We start from the raw sequence: 20,522 nt of genomic DNA on the forward strand, positions 1-20,522 counted from the left end.
TATATATATATATATATACACACACACACACACACACACACAATGGAGTATTACTCGGCAATCAAAAAGAATGAAATCTTGCCATTTGCAACTACATAGATGGAACTGGAGGGTATTATGCTAAGTGAAATTAGTCATTAAGAGAAAGACAAAAATCATATGACTTCACTCATATGAGGACTTTAAGAGACAAAACAGATGAACATAAGGGAAGGGAAACAAAAATAATATAAAAACAGGGAGGGGGACAAGACAGAAGAGACTCATAAATATGGAGAACAAACTGAGGGTTAGTGGAGGCGTTGTGGGAGGGGCGATGGGCTAAATGGGGAAGGGGCACTAAGGAATCTACTCCTGAAATCATTGTTGCACTATATGCTAACTAATTTGGATGTAAACTTTAAAAAATTAAAAATAAAATAAAAAAAATCAAGATGCAAATTTGTATATGCAGTATGATCACAAGTTCACTAAAAATATGAAAAAAGACTAAGCAATGTCCACAAGTGTTAGCAATGGTTGAGTTTGAGTGAAAGAGTGTTAGTTTTCCTTATAACTTTTTAAGCTGTCTCCATTTAGGAAAAAAATGAATTTTTGTAGAAAGTCCAACTTCCTTCAGGTAGAAAGTGCTGTACTTGGGTATTCATAACTACAATCCAGGACCCTTGGCCCATTCCTTTCTTAGTATCTGATCTCTGCAATAGCAGGCAAGTATCTTTAACAAGGTGCCTCTCTCCTTTTTGGGTTACGGCAACCATTCTCTGAAAACCTTAAGAATGGAAACTTCTTTTAAGAAACCACTCTTTTGGGGCACCTGGGTGGCGCAGTCGGTTAAGCGTCCGACTTCAGCCAGGTCACGATCTCGCGGTCCGTGAGTTCGAGCCCCGCATCAGGCTCTGGGCTGATGGCTCAGAGCCTGGAGCCTATTTCTGATTCTGTGTCTCCCTCTCTCTCTGCTCCTCCCCCGTTCATGCTCTGTCTCTCTCTGTCCCAAAAATAAAAAAACGTTGAAAAAAAAAAAAAGAAGAAACCACTCTTTTGAACAAAAGATACAATGGGCATTAAGGAGGGCACTTGTTGGGATGAGCACTGGGTGTTATATGTAAGTCATGAATCATTAAATTCTTTTCCTGAGGGGCGCCTGGGTGGCGCAGTAGGTTAAGCGTCCGACTTCAGCCAGGTCACGATCTCGCGGTCCGTGAGTTCGAGCCCCACGTCGGGCTCTTGGCTGATGGCTCAGAGCCTGGAGCCTGTTTCCGATTCTGTGTCTCCCTCTCTCTCTGCCCCTCCCCCGTTCATGCTCTGTCTCTCTCTGTCCCAAAAATAAATAAACGTTGAAAAAAAAATTTAAAAAAAAAATAAATAAATAAATTCTTTTCCTGAAATCAGTATTACACTATATGTTAACTAAACTTTGATTTAAATTAAATACATATGTACATATATGTATGTATATATGTATATTTAATATATATTTATTTTAATATATTAACATATATTTTATATAATATATAAATATATATTTATAAATTTATATATTATATATTTATAAGTATAATATATATTAATTTCTATATAATATATTTAATTTAATATATATTTTGATGTATATTTAATATATAATACATATATACATACATATATGTACATATATATACACATACATATACATACATATATGTATATATATAAAAGAAACCACTCTTTTAGAAATGATTGGGGGGGCTTATTTTAAATTGAATATGTATAGAGATAATTATTAAATGATTAGCAGCTTATAAGCCTAAAAGTTATAGTAGTTGGTTATTCCCATGTAATCTGGAGTGATTTTTATTTCATTGCTTGCACTTTTCTATAATTTCTACGTTTTCTATAATGCATACTTTTGTAATGGACGAGGAAGGGGGAATGTTTAAAAACATTTATTAGGTTTATATCATTTTCACAGAAAGCCTCTATATTTGACTTAATGTCGCATTAAAATATAATCACAAAATCCTGAGAAAGATTTTGCATCAAGCTAAGTGGAATCATACGAACTGTGGTTATCAAAAGCATTTTATTAACTATCTGCGTGTGACTCCGTGAGTGAAAACGGCAGCAGAGCCTGCCCCGAGGAGTAGGGTAGAACAGAGGAGATATCTAGGCTAAGGCTACCAGGGGACAACTCTGCAATTTCTCCGATTCACTTAACACCTCTTAAACTCAGTTTCCACATATGCAAAACAAGAAGCTTGGACCGGCATTGTTGGGAAAAATACCAGCACCAGCAGTCTGAATAAACACTAAACAAATGTGTAAACTAAATATAGTATTCACAGTCTCTGAAAGCAAAAAGTAAATGCATCCTGAAGAGTGGCAAATCCAGAGGAAATCCCTGTGCTTCGCAGTGGAGGATAATTACCACCACATTTCCATCACACTTTTACCATTACTTCAAGGTTTGTACATAAAGGCTCATAGGTTAGCAGAAAAAATGAAGTTCAAAGTGAAAGAAAAATTCCATCCTCCTTGACTAGCTCTCATATGGTTCTCAGATTTCAAATCTGGGACCCTTCAGAAGAAGCAGTTCAACCAATTGTAACTGCCATAAGGATACAAAGTGAAAGACGAAACCTCTAAGATAATTAAGGTTTTAATCAGCACTGAATAGATTTAATTCAACATTTCAGCTATGCTTTGAAGCAAACGAATTATATGGCAGGAAACCATGGTCTGTATCTCCTCTGTCACTAACCACTTGTGTGACATTGGACAAGTCGCTTGATTTCCTTGGGGTTTATCAATTAAAAAAAAAAAAAAAGGAGGGATACTGATACCTTACTCGCCTACAGAAAGGAGGCAGGACAACGTGCTCTCTTCAGGTCCTTGAAGCTCAGGACTCTGGGACTCCAAAGAGCTGACGCAAGCAAAGGAGAAGAATAGCTTAGACCTCGTAAGTGGTCTTCATGAGGAAATTGCCAGGAATCAATTTCAATTTTTTGTTAATTTTCTAAAGTATCTTTTCTGGCCCATCCAGACAAATTCAATATACTTAGCTAGGGAGTGTAGGACACATATCAGCGATCACTATTCTAAATCTCCTTTTGGCAAAGTATCTACTTGAAGAAGCATTTAGACTTTAGATGAAACTTCTCAGGGGGAAGAGGTGGTGAGGGGAAGAGTCTCTGATTATCATAATGGAATCCAGCTGGCATAGATAGACCAACCCTCCTGCTCTCCTTCTAGAGCTGATGCAGCACTCGGTCTAGCTGCCCATTGCCAGCCCAGTGTTCTGACTGTAATGCTAAATGATGGAGGTTTGATTAATCATCAGCCTGTATTAATGGCCAGCAAGGACTCCATGTCAGCAATTTATAAGAGCTCCAGTATGTTGGAGATTCACAGTCCTGAAAATTTGGGCTATCTCCTTCCTAAGAGGATGGTATTTTCTTCTGCTAGTAGGTGGTCTAGAATGGCGACCTTCGTTCTGTTTAGTTTATTTCTACATCTTATCTGGCGGGAGAGTATAGTGCCTCATTCTACAAACTCCCAAATCCTACAACACGTCTTCTATAAATACGAGAACTTTAGTATCTTTGATTAGAATTACGTGGCTACAAAAGGAATGTGGAGGTCATTCACCAGTAGGGAAGTTCATCCCAGCATTACATAGCCTATGGACAAACTGCAAACCTAAATGTCTCAGAATCACAGATTTGTTCTGGTGCAACCACAAGACAAAGTCATGCAGTCATGAGGAGTGCTGCCGTGCGAATACGATTTGAGGAAGTGTTACAATATAACACTAAGTTTTGAAAAGGCAGGATACGAAAATATGTACAATACAATGCCAACAATGTAAGATCAAGGAGAAATGGAGAGAAATATATTGAGATAGAGAAAAAGAAAAAAAACTAGAATATACTCCAAAATGTTAACAACAGTTATCTCTAGAGAATAGGATTACGTTAGCTTAAATTTTCTTCTTCATCCTTTTCCATATTCTTGGATGCTCTAGAGCGAGATTGCATTATTTTTAAAATAACTTTTAAAAAGTAGTTGGATCGAAGTAAAGTGAATTTATTTTATGGGAAATCCCCTATTCTACAGTCAACATATTCTATAAAATGAAATTGGATAGCCTACCCAGACAGAAGCCCGCGAAAAGAACATCAGGACCAATATAATGACAAAATACCAAAGCAGGAAGCTCCCTATTGCCCCGCAAGAGTCATCCTTCTGGCATTCATAATCCTGACTTGGAATAGGAAAACTTAAAGGTAGGGGAGGAGGATCCACCTCCCAAAATAAGGAAAAAAGGTCTCCCATGATGGCTTCTCGCTTTGGAAATAAAGCATGCTCAAAAGAATGAAGATGACTGAGAAGTACTTCACTCCATGTGTATGACAATTTCCTTGGCAACCTATTATGACATACACTTCAGTAACTGTGACAGGAACCGGCAAACACTTCTTGGATTTCTAAGCTTTTGGAAGATTTACCTAAATTATTTCTACGAAAGGTTATGGTATTTACCCCCTATGTCAATAGGGTGCATTCTGCCCTAATCTTTTTTTTTATTTTCCTGAAATTTGTATACACTGTATTTTCCTTAAATTTAACGCCTATAAAATCTAAGTCTCTGAGGTATTCATTGATTTTCTTCAGTGTCTTTTACATGTATCGTATCACATACCATATATAGATTAACATACGTGGGTCTAATGTGTTATAGACTGGATTGTGTTCCCCCAAATTCATACGTTGAATGAATAACCCCCAATTTGACTATAATCACAGATAGGGCTTTAAAGAGACAATTAAGGTGAGGGGCATCTGGGTGGCTCCATGAGTTGAGCGTCGGACTCTTTTTTTTTTTTTTTTAATGTTTATTTATTTGAGAGAGAGAGCACAAGCAGGGTAGGGGCAGAGAGAGAGGGAGACACAGAATCCAAAGCAGGCTCCAGGCTCCGAGCTGTCAGCACAGAGCCTGACGCAGGGCTTGAACTCACAAGCTGTGAGACCATGACCTGAGCTGAAGTCGGAAGCCCTATCGACTGAGTCACCCAGGCACCCCAAGCATTGGACTCTTAATTTCGACTCAGATCATGATCTCACAGGTTCATGAGTTCGAGCCCCACATAGGGCTTTGCGCTGACAATGCAGAGCCTGCTTGGGATTCTCTCTCCCTCTCTCTGCCCCTTCCCTGCTCACGAGCTCTCAAGAATAAATAAATAAATTTTTAAAAAGAGATAATTAAGGTTAAGTGAGGTCATAAAGATAAGGCCCTAATCCAATATGACTGATGTCCTTATAAGAAGAGTAAGAGACGCCCCAGGGGTATGTGGACACAGAAAAAAAAGGCCCTGTGAGGACACAGAAGTCAGTAAGCCAAGGAAAGAGGCCTCAGGAGAAAACAGTTCCAACCTGGAAAACTGTGAAAAAATTTAATTTTTGTTGTTTAAGCCACCCACTCCAGGGTACTTTTTACAGTAACCTTAGAAACTAATACATAATGCCAGCTATATATCAAATTTGGATAGTAGTACCGTTCCTTTTTTTTTTTTAATTTTTTAACATTTATTTATTTTTGAGACAGAGAGAGACAGAGAATGAACAGGGGAGGGGCAGAGAGAGAGAGGGAGACACAGAATCTGAAACAGGTTCCAGGCTCTGAGCTGTCAGCACAGAGCCCGACGCGGGGCTCAAACTCACGGACCGGACCGTGAGATCATGACCTGAGCTGAAGTCGGACGCTTAACCAACCAAGCCACTCAGGGGCCCCAGTACAGTTCCTTTTTAAGCCTTCAACAAATGCACGATAACATCAAGAGAGGAACGATGAGTCTGTTGTAAATGACATCAAATGTATACAATTTCCTAGGAAAGATACATGGGGTAGGGAGGAACCTAGTATTTTAATTTTGACTGTACATTGAACCCTTTCACTGCGAACCATTTTTGAGTTAGTTCGTCTCAATCTAAAACTAGACCAAAACATTACTGCTGCTAAGGCAGTCCAAAAATTATTAAAATCGCAGTTAAAAAAAAAATCTGTTAGGTCTTTTAAGAGCATAGCATACCTGCAGATTCCATTGCATATTAATGATATGCAGTAAATAAATAATAATTATTATCTATTAAGGAAACAATTTTCTTCTATTTGACTTTAGATGCATTTTAGGAAACTTTTTGGTCATTGAGACGTACATGACGTAACAATCCACTAGCCTCTTGTGAAAAGGTGTGATGTTTTCATTAGGGTAACATTTCTCCACATCCCCAACGGCGGGTCCCAGCGCCCTGCTCTTCCTGGCTGTTGGCCCTGTGCTTTAGGCCGGCGTCGCCTCTTCCAGGAAGCTCTCCTTCCAGGAGCCCATCCGTGGCACGCCTCTGGGCTCACCTGCCCCCACCTCTCCTGCCCACCTAGGTCACCAGCTGGCTGAGCTCTTCCAGACACTAACCAGGGAGCTCCACTTTCGCATCCCGGCGCGGCTCAGTGGCACAAAGTAGGCATTTGGATTCGTTCAATGAAACCAAACTGAACTCCCCGATGAACCTCTTTTCCCTCTCAGGATCAGTTTCGAAGAATATGCAAGAAAAGGAACGATTTCATTTTTTTAAACCTCAAAACCACTGGCAACTTTGACACGTTTGGGGTTTTCTTCTCACTGCTGCAACCTCATCACAGGGATATTTAAGAATTTACACTGGGTCAGAACACTTTTTTTGGTGAGAAATGCTTCGCTGAGGCTGATGGGTGTCTGGACACATTACCACATTCTTTACCCTACAATTGGCTACCCTGCTTAATAAAATCTGCTTTAAAATGTGAGTCCATAAATGCTCTAAGGAAGCTAAAGTTATATTAGTATATAGAAATTCAGCTTGTTACAGTTATTTCTTTTTACTGCGGGTTCAGAGCTTGGTCTGAATTTTTGCTACCCAACTTTCTCCCCGCAGCTGAGCGGGAGCCACAAACCTTAAAGCTGTTTCCCTGGTAACGTTCCTAGCTCTAGGGCTCCCAGCCGCCCTCCCCAACCTCCTCTTCTCGCGAGAAGGTCCGTTCTTCCGGTAACTGTCGTCCGGCAAACTGGTTGCCTACGCCTTAGTGCTTGGCTTCGCGCATGTGCAGTAGAGAGTGGCGCGAGCCAGCAGCTTCCGGCCGAAGAACATGGTGGGTTTTCGGGGTCATTTTTGTGCTTAGTGGACGCGGAGTCCACGCGTGCTGTGGGGTTTCCACGACTGCGGATCTGCAGAGGGTTCAGCCATGGGGGGTGTGGCCAGGCGTCCCTCCACCTGTAGCGGAAAGGAAGAAAGAAACGATAGGGGTTGCTGAAGTTTGTGCTGGGAGACCCAGGGAGGGAAGCTCTCGGGACTGGGAAGTTTTGACTCGCGGACTGGGTGGCGGGAAGAGCGCTGCTCTGTGCTTTCTGGGCAACGACTCCAGATATGGAAGTCTTAATGTTTTTCTGCCGGAGATGAGGCCTAGCGAAACAAAGGAAATATAAATCCCACGTGGACCCAAACTGCACACTCCCCAGTCGCTCTCATCCCCTTCACAACAGGAGCGTTCACCCTTATAAAACTTTAATCCTCACACTTTATCGGCGGCAACACAAAATTGGGATCTTTGGCGCCCAGCGGTCCGAGTGCAGAGTTGTTTACGATCTTCTGCGTGAAGATGTAAGAGGAGAGCCTTAAAAATTTTTTTAATATTTATATTTATTTCTGAGACAGAGCATGAGCGGGGGAAGGGCAGAGAGAGAGAGAGGGAGACGCAGAATCTGAAGCAGGCTCCAGGCACTGAGCTATCAGCACAGAGCCCGACTTGGGGCTCGAACCTACAAACCATGAGCTCATGACCTGAGCTGAAGTCGGAGGCTCAACCGTCTGAGCCACCCAGGCGCCCCAAGAGGAGAGTCTTTAATGGCTTGTAGCTAATATGGAATATTTTCTCTCAAAGCTTGGTATTTTGAGTTTCTTAAATTAGCCCCCTTGGGCTAGTCTTTGTGACATTCCAAAACAATACGGAATAATTGCACATAAAATCACCACCCTTTTAAATTACAAAATAAGACATTTTTATTCATTGGAAGTGTTCTCTGAAGTGATGAGCAAGTTCTCTATTGATTACAATATGGTGCCTATAAAGTTATAATTTAGGGCTCCCTTTTCATACAATAATAATGAAATGAAAATTTTTGGAAAGACCTTAAAGATAAGGGAAAATATGTGCAGTTTTTAGTTACAATTATAAAGGACACAAGTTGGATTTCTTAAATGGGGAAGTGGTTTCTCTTCGTTAATTCCTGTGCTTTTTTGTTTTTGGATAGATGCAAGGGGAGGCAAATCCTAGTGCTTCCCTTATTGACAGAACCATCAAGATGAGAAAAGAAACAGAAGCTAAGAAAGTGGTTTTAGCCTGGGGACTCCTAAATGTATCTGTGGCTGGAATGATATATACTGAAATGTAAGTTAATTAATCAAAAAAAGTGAAACTTAAAGAGGACAGTGGTTGGTTCCACAGGTTTTTGTGTTTTTTTTTGATTTTAGGTGTTTTCTGTTGTTTGGTTTTTGTGTTTGTTTGTTTTTTAAGATTTTGAAAAGCGTTCTTAATTTTTTCAGGACTGGAAAGTTGATTAGTTCCTATTATAATGTGACATACTGGCCCCTTTGGTATATTGGTAAGTAATTAATTTTTACTGTGATTTAGGTTTGCTACCAATGAAAAACTGCATTCGTGCTTAATTCAGCTTAGTATTCATTCCTTCACTCCATAAATATTCAAGTGTGTAGTGTGTTCCAAAAACTGGGAATATAGCAGGCAAGGAACAAGATCCTTGCCCTCATGGAAGGAACATTCTAGTAGAGGAATGTAGAGGAGACAAATTACACAGTACAGTTCCAGGTAATCATTAGAGTCCTCTGATGAAAAATAACTTCTGGTGGTGGTGATTCGCATTTATTTTCTCTGAAATGCCTTCCCTAAATCCCTACCATGTCTCCCTTCAAGAACAATCAGATTTCTATTCCATTAATGCCTTCCTCAGGTTCCTCGTTCTGTCCTCCTCTCTACTTCTCTCTGCTCTTCAGTATAAAGAGGGTATAAAGAGTCTTTATGGCCATTAAAGTGAATTCTCTAGTCTAATACACATGTTAATGGTGTGGCAAGTGAATAAGCAAGAGTTTTGGGAGCACCTGGGTGGCCCAGTCAATTAAGCGTCCGACTTTGGCTCAGGTGATGATCTCACAGCCCGTGGGTTCGAACCCCATGTTGGGCTCTGCTGACAGCTCAGAGCCTGGAGCCTGCCTCGGAGTCTGTGTCTGCCTCTCTCTCACTGCCCCTTCCTTCCCTGCTCGTGCTCTATCTCTCTGTGTCTCTCAAAAAATAAATAAACATTAAAAAATTTAATAGGCAAGAGTTTTGGGATCTGCGTACCTGAGTGTATAATCATGACTTCGGTAACTAGCTGTGTGCTCTTGCAAAAGTCACTTGACTCCTCTAGTCAACTGAAGGTGAAAATGTTTATTGTACAAGGTTGTGAGGGTTAGTGATTTTTTTTTTTAAGATTTTTTTATTTTTAAGCAATCTCTACACCCAACGTGGGGCTCCAACTCAACCCTGAGATCAAGTCGCATGCTCCACCAACTGAGCCAGCCAGGTGCCTGATAATATTTTGAAATTTACTAGTAAATGCCATAGACATTATACATAATAGACATTCATTAAATGGTAACTGTTATGAGGACTAAGAAGATAGTTTTCAGTTGTGTTGTTAAATTGCTAAAGTATGAAGGGTTTTGTTTTCCACTCACCTTTAAATGTTATCCCTTCCATCCTCCCCCTTAAAAAAAATAAATTGTTCTCTTCCAGAGCTTGCCCTTGCGTCCCTCTTCAGCCTAAACGCCTTATTTGATTTTTGGAGGTATTTCAAATATACTGTGGCACCAACAAGTCTGGTTGTTAGCCCTGGACAGCAAACACTTTTAGGGTTGAAAACAGCTGGTAAGTGTTTTATATCTTTTGCAAAGGTGGGGGAAAGGTTGGCAATAAATCTTTCTCAATTTAATTTGCCCTTTTTATAGACTCAGCTGGAAGGGACTTCTAAAGCCATCTGGTTCAACTATATTAAACAAGTCTATAATAAATTGTCTTAAGACCAATGATTATCATTCCTATTTGTATAAACTGAATGGAAATACTATTCAACAACCTTTGTTCCATTGTTTAATTACAGTTAAAATTAAATGACTAACCCTTATGGATTGAAGCTAATCTCTTACTTTAAACTGTATGGAAATGGTAAACCACTACTTTGTGTCCTTAGGTAATAATATGTAATTTAACAACCAAGTTATTCTGTTACTTTCTCTTTTCCTGAAGAAAAGGATTCATTTCATTAAGTCTGTTTTTATAGAAATTTTACTTATACATGCATGCACATATTATTTATTTATTCATTCATTCATTCATTCTTTCTTTCTTTCTTTCTTTCTTTCCTTCCTTCCTTCCAGTTGTACAGACTACTCCTCCACACGATCTGGCAGCAACCCAAATCCCTCCCTCGCCACCTTCTCCTTCAATTCAGGGTCAGAGTGTGTTGAGCTATAGCCCATCTCGTTCACCCAGTACCAGCCCCAAGTTCACCACCAGCTGTATAACCGGATACAGCCCTCAGCTGCAAGGTCTGTCATCAGGTGGCAGCAGTTCCTATAGCCCTGGAGTGACTTACTCTCCCATCAGTGGTTATAATAAGGTAATGAATCTTTTTTCCCGGCCAGTCACATTATTTTAGAATTGGGAGCTACCTTGAAAATCACCAAATGAATCAAAACTCCTCATTTTCTCACTGACAGGACTGAGAAACAGTGGGTAATTGACTTGCCCAAATTGCCCATTTAAGAGCCAAGAACAGAACCCAGATCCTGATACCTATTCAGACGTTATGTATACCACACCCTAAAATGAAAGAAAAAAATCAGCTTTTGCAAAGATAATAGACTGAGAGTCACCCTCTAGGATCTTTCTGCAGGGTCTTTCAAACAAGTTGAGACTATGATAATTTTTTACTTTAGTTTTTTAAATCTATGTTTGCCCTCTTTCTTTGCTTGTTTATATGAAACTTTTGTATATCCTTACAGAATCTTAATGCTTTTCATCATGTGGAATATCTCCTAAGCTAAAAACTGGGATTGTTGTGTAGTTTGACTCTTCATGATGGACACCACCCTTCATGGGATGACTAGAAACCTCCATTCCAACTTCCACAAAGTGGGTTTGATAGAAGCAAAATTGACAAATTTTAAATTGTGACTCCTGCCTGAAGTGTAAGAATATAAAAGTGTTAAAGGGGGCATGGTCACGTTTTCAGATGCTCTCACTAGTTAGAACTACATCCCTATAGCTGCTGGTTAAATGAGGAATGTTTGGAAGTGAAATCAACACACTGCCCTTACCCGTTACATAATATTTCTTTGTAATGAAATTGCATACTACTGGTTACCTATTAACAATATTGGCAAATAATAACGTTTAGAAAATTTTGTATAAGTTAAATTTTATGAGGAAATGTATATGTAGTGATAATTAATAACCCATAGGCAAATATGACTTACGGTTTTTGTTTTCATGAGAAAAAAATCACTCATAGTTTTACCAACCAAACGTAATTTCTGTTTAATGGCTACTTAATACTCATCTAGTGGAAACACCATAGTTTACTCTTGAATATGTAAGTTATTTTTATTTCTTAAAAACTATTAATCTGTACTAAATAGCTCGTATAAACTTGGTAACATTAATTATCTTTTTTTCCTAGACTGTAACCTTCTTGAGTACAGGATTGTGTGTTTTTATTCATGTTTGTTTTCTTAGCATAGTATATGAAATATCGATGCTATATATACATATTTGTTGAGCCAAGTTAATGCCATGGAAAAGTTAATGAAATGGAATAGTAATTTTTCTAGGGAAAAAATGCTGAGATTGACTAACAGGTAGAAAACCTAAATAAATAAGGAAGAAAAAATTTGAACTTTAATCAAATATATCTGCAGAATATATTAGGGTTCCGAAGTTTTGTCATTGAGTTCTTTTAAGTTTTCAAGAAACTTTTCAACTTTTGATTATGGAAATGTTGAAACATAGACAAAAACGAAGGGACTAGTACAGTGCATTTCTAGAGTCAGAAAACTGGATTGAAATCCTGGGACAATCTTGAGTGAATTACCTAATCTCTCATATCTGAAATTAGTATGGTAGTAATATTTACTTATTATTGAGAGGATAAAATAAAATAATGTACATTATGCATAAGATGTGCCCCTCAGCAAAAATAAACCAATTAGTGAATAGCGCAGATATCATCATGGCATATAGAAGGATCTTAGAGAAGGGGGCATCTGGGTGGCTCAGTCGGTTCAGTGGCCAACTCTTGATTTCAGCTTGAGTCGTGATCCCAGGGTTGTGGGATTGGGTCGGGCTCCGTGCTGAGCATGAAGCCTGCTTGGGATTGTCTCTTTCCCTCTGCCCCTCTCCCTGTTTGTGCTCTCTCTTTCTCAAATAAAACTTTTTTTTTTTTTTTTTTTTAATAAAAAAATAAATAAGAGAAAGCAGGGCGCCTGGGTAGCTCAGTCAGTTAAGCATCAAATCTTGATTTCGGTTCAGGTCACGATCTCAGGGTTGTGAGATTGAGCCCTGTGTTGGGCTCTGTGCTGACCATGCAGCCTGCTTAAGATTCTCTTCCTCACTCTCCCTCTGCCTCTGTCCCTTGCTCACACACTCACTCTCTCTTTCACTCTCAAAAAAAAGAAAGAAATCAATGTGGAAGAGGAGTAACATTTTTCTTTTTTTTTCAACTTTATTTCTTTTTCCACTATACTGGAGTAAATAGTTAATAAAATAGGTAATACCAGTGACCAGTAGTTGTATTTTTTTAAGTTTTATTTATTTAGGTAGTCTCTACACCAGACTTGGGGCTCGAACTCACCACCCTGAGATCAAGAGTTGGATGCTCTTCTGACTGAGGCAGCCACGTGCCTCCATATTTTTAAAGTGTTTAACTTCATAAAGAAACACAAGTTTGGTCAAAGATTCTAAATAATTAAGCTTGTGATAAGGACCAGAGAATCTGTACTCTTCTAATAAATTCATTTGGCCACTCTTGAGAACTACTGTGTCTAGAAAGTCTTCCAGGGGATTTCAGTAGAAATAAATTCTTTGGAAGAACATTTCAACGAAGACCTCTGGTCTCCTCCACACTATCCTGCCTGAAGCTCCGGCTGATTTTTCCACTTCCCTGACACCACAGGGATTAGCTAAAGGAATGAATGCCTGAAAAGGTTTTGGCCGAATCTGCATGCAACTCTATTCAGCAAGCACAAGGCCTTCACAGAGCTTCAAGCCAAAGTTATTGACACTCAACAGAAGGTGAAGCTTGCAGACATACAGATTGAACAGCTAAACAGGACGAAAAAGCATGCACATCTTACAGATACAGAGATTATGACTTTGATAGATGAGACTAACATGTATGAAGGTGTAGGAAGAATGTTTATTCTTCAGTCCAAGGAGGTAATTCACAATCAACTGTTAGAGAAACAGAAAATAGCAGAAGAAAAAATTAAAGAATTGGAACAGAAAAAATCCTACCTGGAGCGGAGTGTGAAGGAAGCTGAGGACAACATCCGGGAGATGCTGATGGCACGAAGGGCACAGTAGGAAACCTCTAGTGAAAGCTTCCTGCCCCCTTCTACTCCTGGCAAGGGCAGAGGGGCCCATGTGGGGAAACATCCTCTCTTCTGTCCTGACGGACTTTGTATTTGAGTGATCTGGTAACCCTGTGTTTTCTACTTCACCCTGATCCCCTTTTCAATCCTGGCTCTGCCTGCCACCCCTGCCCGACATTCTTCTCCCCTGGGGTGAGTCCCGAACACCCAGGAAAGATAGGGGCCAGGACAGATAGGGGAGCTCAGCCCAAAGCTACTAGTTACGCTGGTTAGACCAATAAAAGGCATCTGTTCCCCCCACCCACTCTAAGTCTGCCTTTCTTGAGAACTGAGGGCCAGAGGCTTTCAACCTCGGCTCCTCCCTGACCTGTCCCCCTCCAGAGCATTGGCTCTGTTCCTTTCGCATTGAAGCCTTTCCTGGTTCTTTTTTTTCCTTTCTGTTCCTTTGAGTAAATCCTACATCTGAGCTTCCATGCAGATGAGGAAGAAGGGAGACCAGGGTATAACCGAATTTAAGTGAACCTTGGTGGCATTCTGCCTAAAGATTCCTTCCCTGTTTCCTCCCACATGTTCCATGCGAAAATGCAGTCAGGCTGTCTTCCGGTGGACAGTACAATCCTAAGGCCTCCTAGAGGCTTAGGGGCAGTGGTGTGCTGGAGCTGGCTTGTACTGGCTCTGGAGAGCCAATTATTAAAAATCAAGTTATGTAAATATGTAATCCTATTTAAAACAAGGGTAATAAATATTCAGACTTGTCCCTTCCTAATTAAAAAAAAAAATAAAAAAAAATAAAGAAACACAAGTTAAATGTAAATTTTTTAAAATTCTTCTATATCCAATAAACATTTAAAAATAGTGAAATGGACATATACCAAAATAGGTCTGCCTATCAACTTTTTTCTGAATAGTACTTAGCACAACATTTTCATTTAATAGAATCGGAATATGTATTAAATGTTCATATGCTTTGATCAGATCATTTCCGTTCTAAGAATCTCCTGAAGGACATTTCTCAGAAATTAAGAAAAGATTTATGTAGGGGCACCTGGCTGGCCAGTCAGTAGGGCATGTGGCTCTTGATCTCAGGGTCATGAGCTCAAGCCTCACGTTGGGTGTGGAACTTACTAAAAAAAAAAGAAGAAGAAAAGAAAAGATTTATGTACAGAGATGTTAACATTATTTACAGTGGCCAAATCTTGTAGATAATTCAAATGTATTGAATGTAAAAATAAATACTGGTACGTATGTATAATGAAATATTGTATAGCTAGTAAGAATATTACAGAGGATTTTTATAGGAAAATCCTTGGTTACCTTTAAAAACACAATGAGGTTTTGGGGCCCCTGGGTGGCGCAGTCGGTTAAGCGTCCGACTTCAGCCAGGGCACGATCTCGCGGTCCGTGAGTTTGAGCCCCGCGTCAGGCTCTGGGCTGATGGCTCAGAGCCTGGAGCCTGTTTCCCATTCTGTGTCTCCCTCTCTCTCTGCCCCTCCCCCGTTCATGCTCTGTCTCTCTCTGTCCCAAAAATAAATAAACGTTGAAAAAAAAAAAATTTAAAAACACAATGAGGTTTTGGGGCGCCTGGGTGGCGCAGTCGGTTAAGCGTCCGACTTCAGCCAGGTCACGATCTCGCGGTCCGTGAGTTCGGGCCCCGCGTCGGGCTCTGGGCTGATGGCTCGGAGCCTGGAGCCTGTTTCCGATTCTGTGTCTTCCTCTCTCTCTGCCCCTCCCCCGTTCATGCTGTCTCTCTCTGTCCCAAAATAAATAAAAAACGTTGAAAAAAAAATTTTTTTTTAAATAAAAAAAAATAAAAAAAAAACACAATGAGGTTTAGGGACACCTAGGTGACTCGGTTAAGCGTCCAACTCTTGAATTGGGCTCAGGTTATGATTATACACTTTGTGAGTTGAAGCTCCACATGGGGCTGGGATTCTCTCTCTGCCTCTCTGCCACTTGTGTGCGCACACATACGTGCTGTCTCTCTCTCTCTCTCTCTCTCTCTCTCTCTCTCTCTCTCGTAGAAAAAAAGTTAAAAATGAGGTTTAAAAAACAATTGTTTTGTTTAAAAAAATATGTAAAAACAAAAATATATTGATATAGCTATATGCACTTAAAGATTTGAAAATACATAAAATATGAAAAGGGATTATATTACCTCTAGGTGTAGTTCTAAGTATGACTTATTTTCTTCAAACTTTCCATTTTTTAAGACGTGCACATAGTGCTTTTTTAAAAAAATAGACTTTATATTTTAGAACAGTTTTAGGTTTGGGCACCTGGGTGGCTCAGTCAGTTGAGCGACTGACTTTTGATTTTGGCTTGGGTCATGACCCAAAAGTTGTGGGATCAAACTCTGCTTTGGGGCTCTGCCCTGATGTGGAACCTGCTTGGGATTCTCCGCCTCTCTCCCCACTGCGCTCGCTCGCTCACTCTCTCAAAAAACAAAACAAAACAGTTTCACAGCAAAACTGAGAGGAAGGTACAGAGACCTGTCCTATACCTTTTGCCCCCCCAACGGGCACAGCCTTCCCAATATCAAAATCCCCTACCAGAGTGGTACATCTGTTCCAGTTGATGAACCTGCATTGGTACATCATTATCACCCAGAGTCCACAGTTTACTTTAGGATTCATTCTTGGTTGTGTACATTCTGTGGGTTTAGATAAATATATAATTCTGTATACCCACCATTATGGTACGGTATCATATAGGGTAATTTCATTGCCTTAAAAGTCCCTCATGCTCCACCTATTCATCCTGTCCCACTCCTGACCCCAATCCCTGGCAACTACTGATCCTTTTGCTTTTTTCATGTTTTGTCTTTTTCAGAATATCATATAATTGGAATCATACAGTGTAGCATTTTCAGATTGGCTTCTTTTAGTCAGTCATGTGCATTTAAGGTTCCTCCATGTCTTTTCTTGGCTTGATAGCTCATTTCTTTTCAATGCCAAATAATATTCCATTATGCAGATGTACCACAGCTTATTTACCCGTCCACCTACTAAAGGATGTCTTGGTTGCTTCCAAGTTTTGGCAATTACGGAATAAAGCTGCCGTAAATACCTGTAGGCAGGTTTTTGTATAGACCTAGGTTTTCAACTGCTTTGGCTAAGTCCCAAGGAGCACAATTGCTAATCAGATGATAAGTGTAGTTTAGTTTTGCAAGAAACCTCCAAACTGTCTTCCAAGGTGGCTGTACCATCTTGCATTCCCACCAGCAGTGAATGAGAGTTCCTGTTGCTCCACATCCTTAGCAACTTCTGGTGTTGTCATTGTTCTGGATTTTGGCCATTCTAATGGGTGCGTTACTTTCTGAAAGTCAAAAACCAACACAAAAGTAAATTTCAATAAGAAAAAGTTCTTTTATTTTGTATAGTTGGCAAGCTATAGTCCTTCTCCTTCTTCTCCATACCCTACAACTGTTGGACCAGTGGAGGGCAGTGGGTTGAGATCTCGCTACCGTTCTTCACCCACCGTCTATAACTCGCCTACTGACAAAGAAGACTACATGACAGACCTACGAACTTTGGATACTTTTCTTAGAAGCGAAGAAGAGAAACAGCATAGAGTTAAGCTGGGTATGTATATTTTTATTCAGATCCAACTCTCATTTTTGGTGTTGCTTTTATGTTATCCTTACCCTATTGTTTTCATTATTTTGATAACTGTACATAAATACTTCTTTTTTACTAATATGTGTAGCTTAGGAGAGAAATACATTTTGTTCTTATATTTTATAGAGTTAGAATTTTAAGTGTGCCAAATTTAAGAAGTAAAATGCAGTTGAACTGAGAATTCTTGAACCTTTTATCTACATTAAGATTGAAAGCTTTTTCTATATATAAGTTATACTTTCTATTCAAAAATTGAGGCTATAAAATGTTTTTGAAGTGGTGCAGAGCAAAGCTTATTGAAGTGATAGTTGTCTCTTTTGGTCCTTGGGAAGATTGTCATGACAGGGAGGGAAAAAGGAGGGAGAACATATTTACTCCAGAAGTGCTGCTGTTTTTCAGAACATTTTCGAACTTCTCTTTAGTTTACTTTGAGAAACAGTGTTAGCAAATCTTAATCCATTTGGGGTGGATTTGATTATAACAAAGTCAATTATTTGAAACCAAATTAGGTTATTGAGCCACGTAATGATTTTTCCCCCTCAGGAACTTTCACAGAAAGCACATTAGGTGCTAAAGCATGGCCACAATGAGGAAGTCCGTTATTGGACCATGGCTCTTTGTGTCACTTGAAATCTCTCCATTGATTTTTAATTTAATTTTGCCTGAAAGTGCCAGAAATGTCAAAGAAACAAATCAATATTATCTTGTTATTTGTCGATGCATGCTTTTTCTTCTTGTGAAACTTTGAACTATTTCAAGTTTTCTGAAAATTATATAGAGTATAATGCAAAGAACAACCTATGTCATTCCCTCTCCCTATCTTTGTCTTATTGAGATATTTTCTGGCTTCCATTTTTATTTCCTCTTTGATCCATAGGACTTACTTAAAAGTGTTATTATTGTTTAAAAGTAATATTAGTGATTGGTGTTGCTTTTAATTTCCAAACATTGAAATGAAGGCTTGATTATCTTTTATTTTTCCTCTTAAGTTAATTGTGCTACACTAGAGATTGTGACCTCTACCCTGTTAATTCTTTGGTATTTTTTAAGACTTGCATTTGGGCCTGTTGTGTGATCACTTTTTATAAATGGTTTTTGGTATGTTGAAAAGGATGGCATAGTCTCTACATACTTGGCTCCATATTTGCTCATTGAACCAAACTTCCTGAATGTGTTCTTAAATTCTTTATCTTATTAATCTTCATCCACTTGCTCTATTAGTAAGAAAGTCGGTTAAAAGCTCCCACTGATTGTTTTACATTAAATGTGTCCTCGTAATTCTGTTAAATTTGCTAAATGTATATGAAATTATGTTAAGTGCATATAAATTCATGATTGTTAATATCATTCTGGTCAGTTATTTCTTTTATCTTTATCTTAAGCTTTTTGCCTTGAAATCTGTTTTCTCTGATATTAACACAGCTGTACTGATTTTCTTTTGGTTAGTATTTGCCTGGTGTATCTGTGTCCATCCTTATACTTTGAACTCTCTGTGCCTGTAGGTTTTAGGTAATTCAGTATTTATATAAATTAAATAGTAAGTATTTTTGTGAGGAGCTACTTTGAGACTATATAAGTATCTTCTTCCTCATCAAATTTGACTTACTGGCTTTAACATCCTTTTAAGTTTCTTTTCAAAATTATTACTGTGTTGTAGTGGCTATCTCATTCCATCATTCCTTCTATATTATTCCCTTTTACATTTTTAAACATGTTTTGTGATAAAATATGCATAAGGTTTACCATTTGAGCCATTCTTGAGTATAATTCAGTGGTATTCACATTGTTGTGCAACCACCTTTTATATTCATTTGTTGGCATTCTGTTGCAAGATAAGAACTTTTTCTTCTCCCCAATTAGTGGTTAGATTGTTTCAGGTTTGGGTAGTGGGATCCTCTGGTTTCTGTTTTTTGTTTGTTGTTTTGTTTTACTGTCTAGCACCACAAGATATTCCAGGCTTCTCTTGTACTTTCCTGGTTAACTAGCTCTGGAGTCAGTCCACTTCTCCAAGGGGACCATGATTGCTTTTAGTGGAGAATGATGTTGAGAAATTAATGTCTGGGCACTGGGTATGTCATTGTTGATGGGGTATCATTACTCTAGGTCCTCTCAACAGACAGCCAGGAATATATATGTATATACACACACAAACACACCTATATGTGTTTCCATATCCATCCACCTATATATTAAAAACCATGAGTACATACTGATACCTCCAATTGCAGTCCAACTATGCAGGGTTTATTCTAGCCTCCTCCTTTTTCATATTTGTAACTCCTTTCTCCAATAGTAAGAAACCAGGCACTCACATTTACTCTTTCTCACACACTTTTTTTGCTGCCTGGCCACTTCATCCTTAACTATTTCGAATGCATCTCCCAAGAATGTGAACATTTTCCTTTCTGACTATAACGTAATTACCATACTTGAGATACTAGTGTTATTCATATTCACATTTCTTCCAATTGACCCAATAATGGCCTTTGTAGCTTTTTTTTTCTTTTACTGGTGCAGGATCTGATCAAGGATCATTTTTCCATATTTAGCTGCCATGCTTCTTTTGTCCTTTTTAATCTAGAACATTTGCGCGTCTTTGTTTTGTTTTTTTATGACATTTACATTTGAAGAAGTCAGCCTAGTTGTTTTGAAAATTTGGATTTGTGTGATCATTTTTCATTATTGGATTAGATAAGAATCAGTTTAAATACGATTTTTTGGCAAGAATACAACTTAGGTGGCAGTGTGCTCCTTTCAGCATATCACATCAGGAGACTCATGATACCATTTTGTCCCTTTATTGGTGAGATTAAATTGGATCAGTTGGTCAAGATGATGGCAACCTTGGCCTTTCCCTTTTGTAATTAATAAATAATCTATAGTGCGATACTTTGAGACTTGTGAGTCCTGTTCCCCAACAGCCTTTTACCCGGTGGTTTTAGCATCTGAATGAGTTAATGCAGTGGTGGTTGCAAAATGGAGACTTTCTAATACTTTCATTTCTTCTGCATTTAGTAGTTTGGCATTCTTCTGTTGTCCCCCTCACCCCACAGTTTGTTTGTGCTGCTGGTTGGTTCTTCCATTAGCAGTATCTAACCTGCTGTTTAACTCACTGAGTTTTTTCATTTGTTGTGGGTGGGTTCTTGGGGGGGGGGGGGGGGCGGGGGGGGGGGGGGGGGGGGGGGGGGGGGG

The 20,522-nt window shown here is 39.2% G+C and overlaps 3 protein-coding genes across 8 annotated transcripts in view; 2 read left to right on the top strand and 1 right to left on the bottom strand.

Moving 5' to 3' along the window:
- Positions 1–6,828, bottom strand: part of SSMEM1 (serine rich single-pass membrane protein 1) — a 12,444-nt gene extending 5,616 nt beyond the window's left edge. The window contains exon 1 of one of the 3 annotated variants that reach the window (XM_040471971.1): positions 6,447–6,828. In XM_040471971.1, coding sequence (XP_040327905.1) covers positions 6,447–6,467 — 21 coding nt within the window. In that variant the 5' untranslated portion in view covers positions 6,468–6,828. Of the gene's footprint in view, positions 1–4,128; positions 4,361–6,065; positions 6,187–6,446 lie in introns of those variants that run through there. The other 2 variants (XM_040471972.1, XM_040471970.1) reach the window with 2 other exon arrangements.
- A 238-nt stretch (positions 6,829–7,066) lies between these two features.
- TMEM209 (transmembrane protein 209) overlaps positions 7,067–20,522 on the top strand; it is a 37,709-nt gene continuing 24,253 nt past the window's right edge. For 3 of the 4 annotated variants that reach the window (XR_005789188.1, XM_040471969.1, XM_040471967.1), the window contains exons 1-6: positions 7,067–7,159; positions 8,319–8,455; positions 8,611–8,669; positions 9,860–9,991; positions 10,501–10,742; positions 17,093–17,294. Coding sequence is in view for 3 of the 4 variants with exons in the window: in XM_040471969.1 (XP_040327903.1) it covers positions 7,157–7,159; positions 8,319–8,455; positions 8,611–8,669; positions 9,860–9,991; positions 10,501–10,742; positions 17,093–17,294 (775 nt within the window). In the remaining variant the exon portion in view is untranslated. The other variant, XM_040471968.1, reaches the window with a different exon arrangement.
- Positions 11,593–14,482, top strand: LOC121028944 (prefoldin subunit 1-like). The gene is made up of 2 exons (XM_040473046.1): positions 11,593–11,651; positions 13,360–14,482. The coding sequence occupies exons 1-2, from the start codon at positions 11,593–11,595 to the stop codon at positions 13,703–13,705; spliced, it is 405 nt and encodes a 134-aa protein (XP_040328980.1). The 3' UTR covers positions 13,706–14,482.

The sequence above is a fragment of the Herpailurus yagouaroundi genome, unplaced genomic scaffold (genome assembly GCF_014898765.1).
Source record: "Herpailurus yagouaroundi ecotype Mexico unplaced genomic scaffold, PumYag 100, whole genome shotgun sequence".
In the NCBI taxonomy this organism is placed as follows: domain Eukaryota; kingdom Metazoa; phylum Chordata; class Mammalia; order Carnivora; family Felidae; genus Herpailurus; species Herpailurus yagouaroundi.

Excerpts from the sequence above, each read along its gene's own strand:
- LOC121028944 (XM_040473046.1), top strand. The coding sequence starts at position 11,593 with ATGACTTACGGTTTTTGTTTTCATGAGAAAAAAATCACTCATAGTTTT. Across the intron at positions 11,652-13,359 it reads CATAGTTTTACCAACCAAAC|CAAGCACAAGGCCTTCACAG; the intron begins GTAATTTCTGTT and ends AACTCTATTCAG.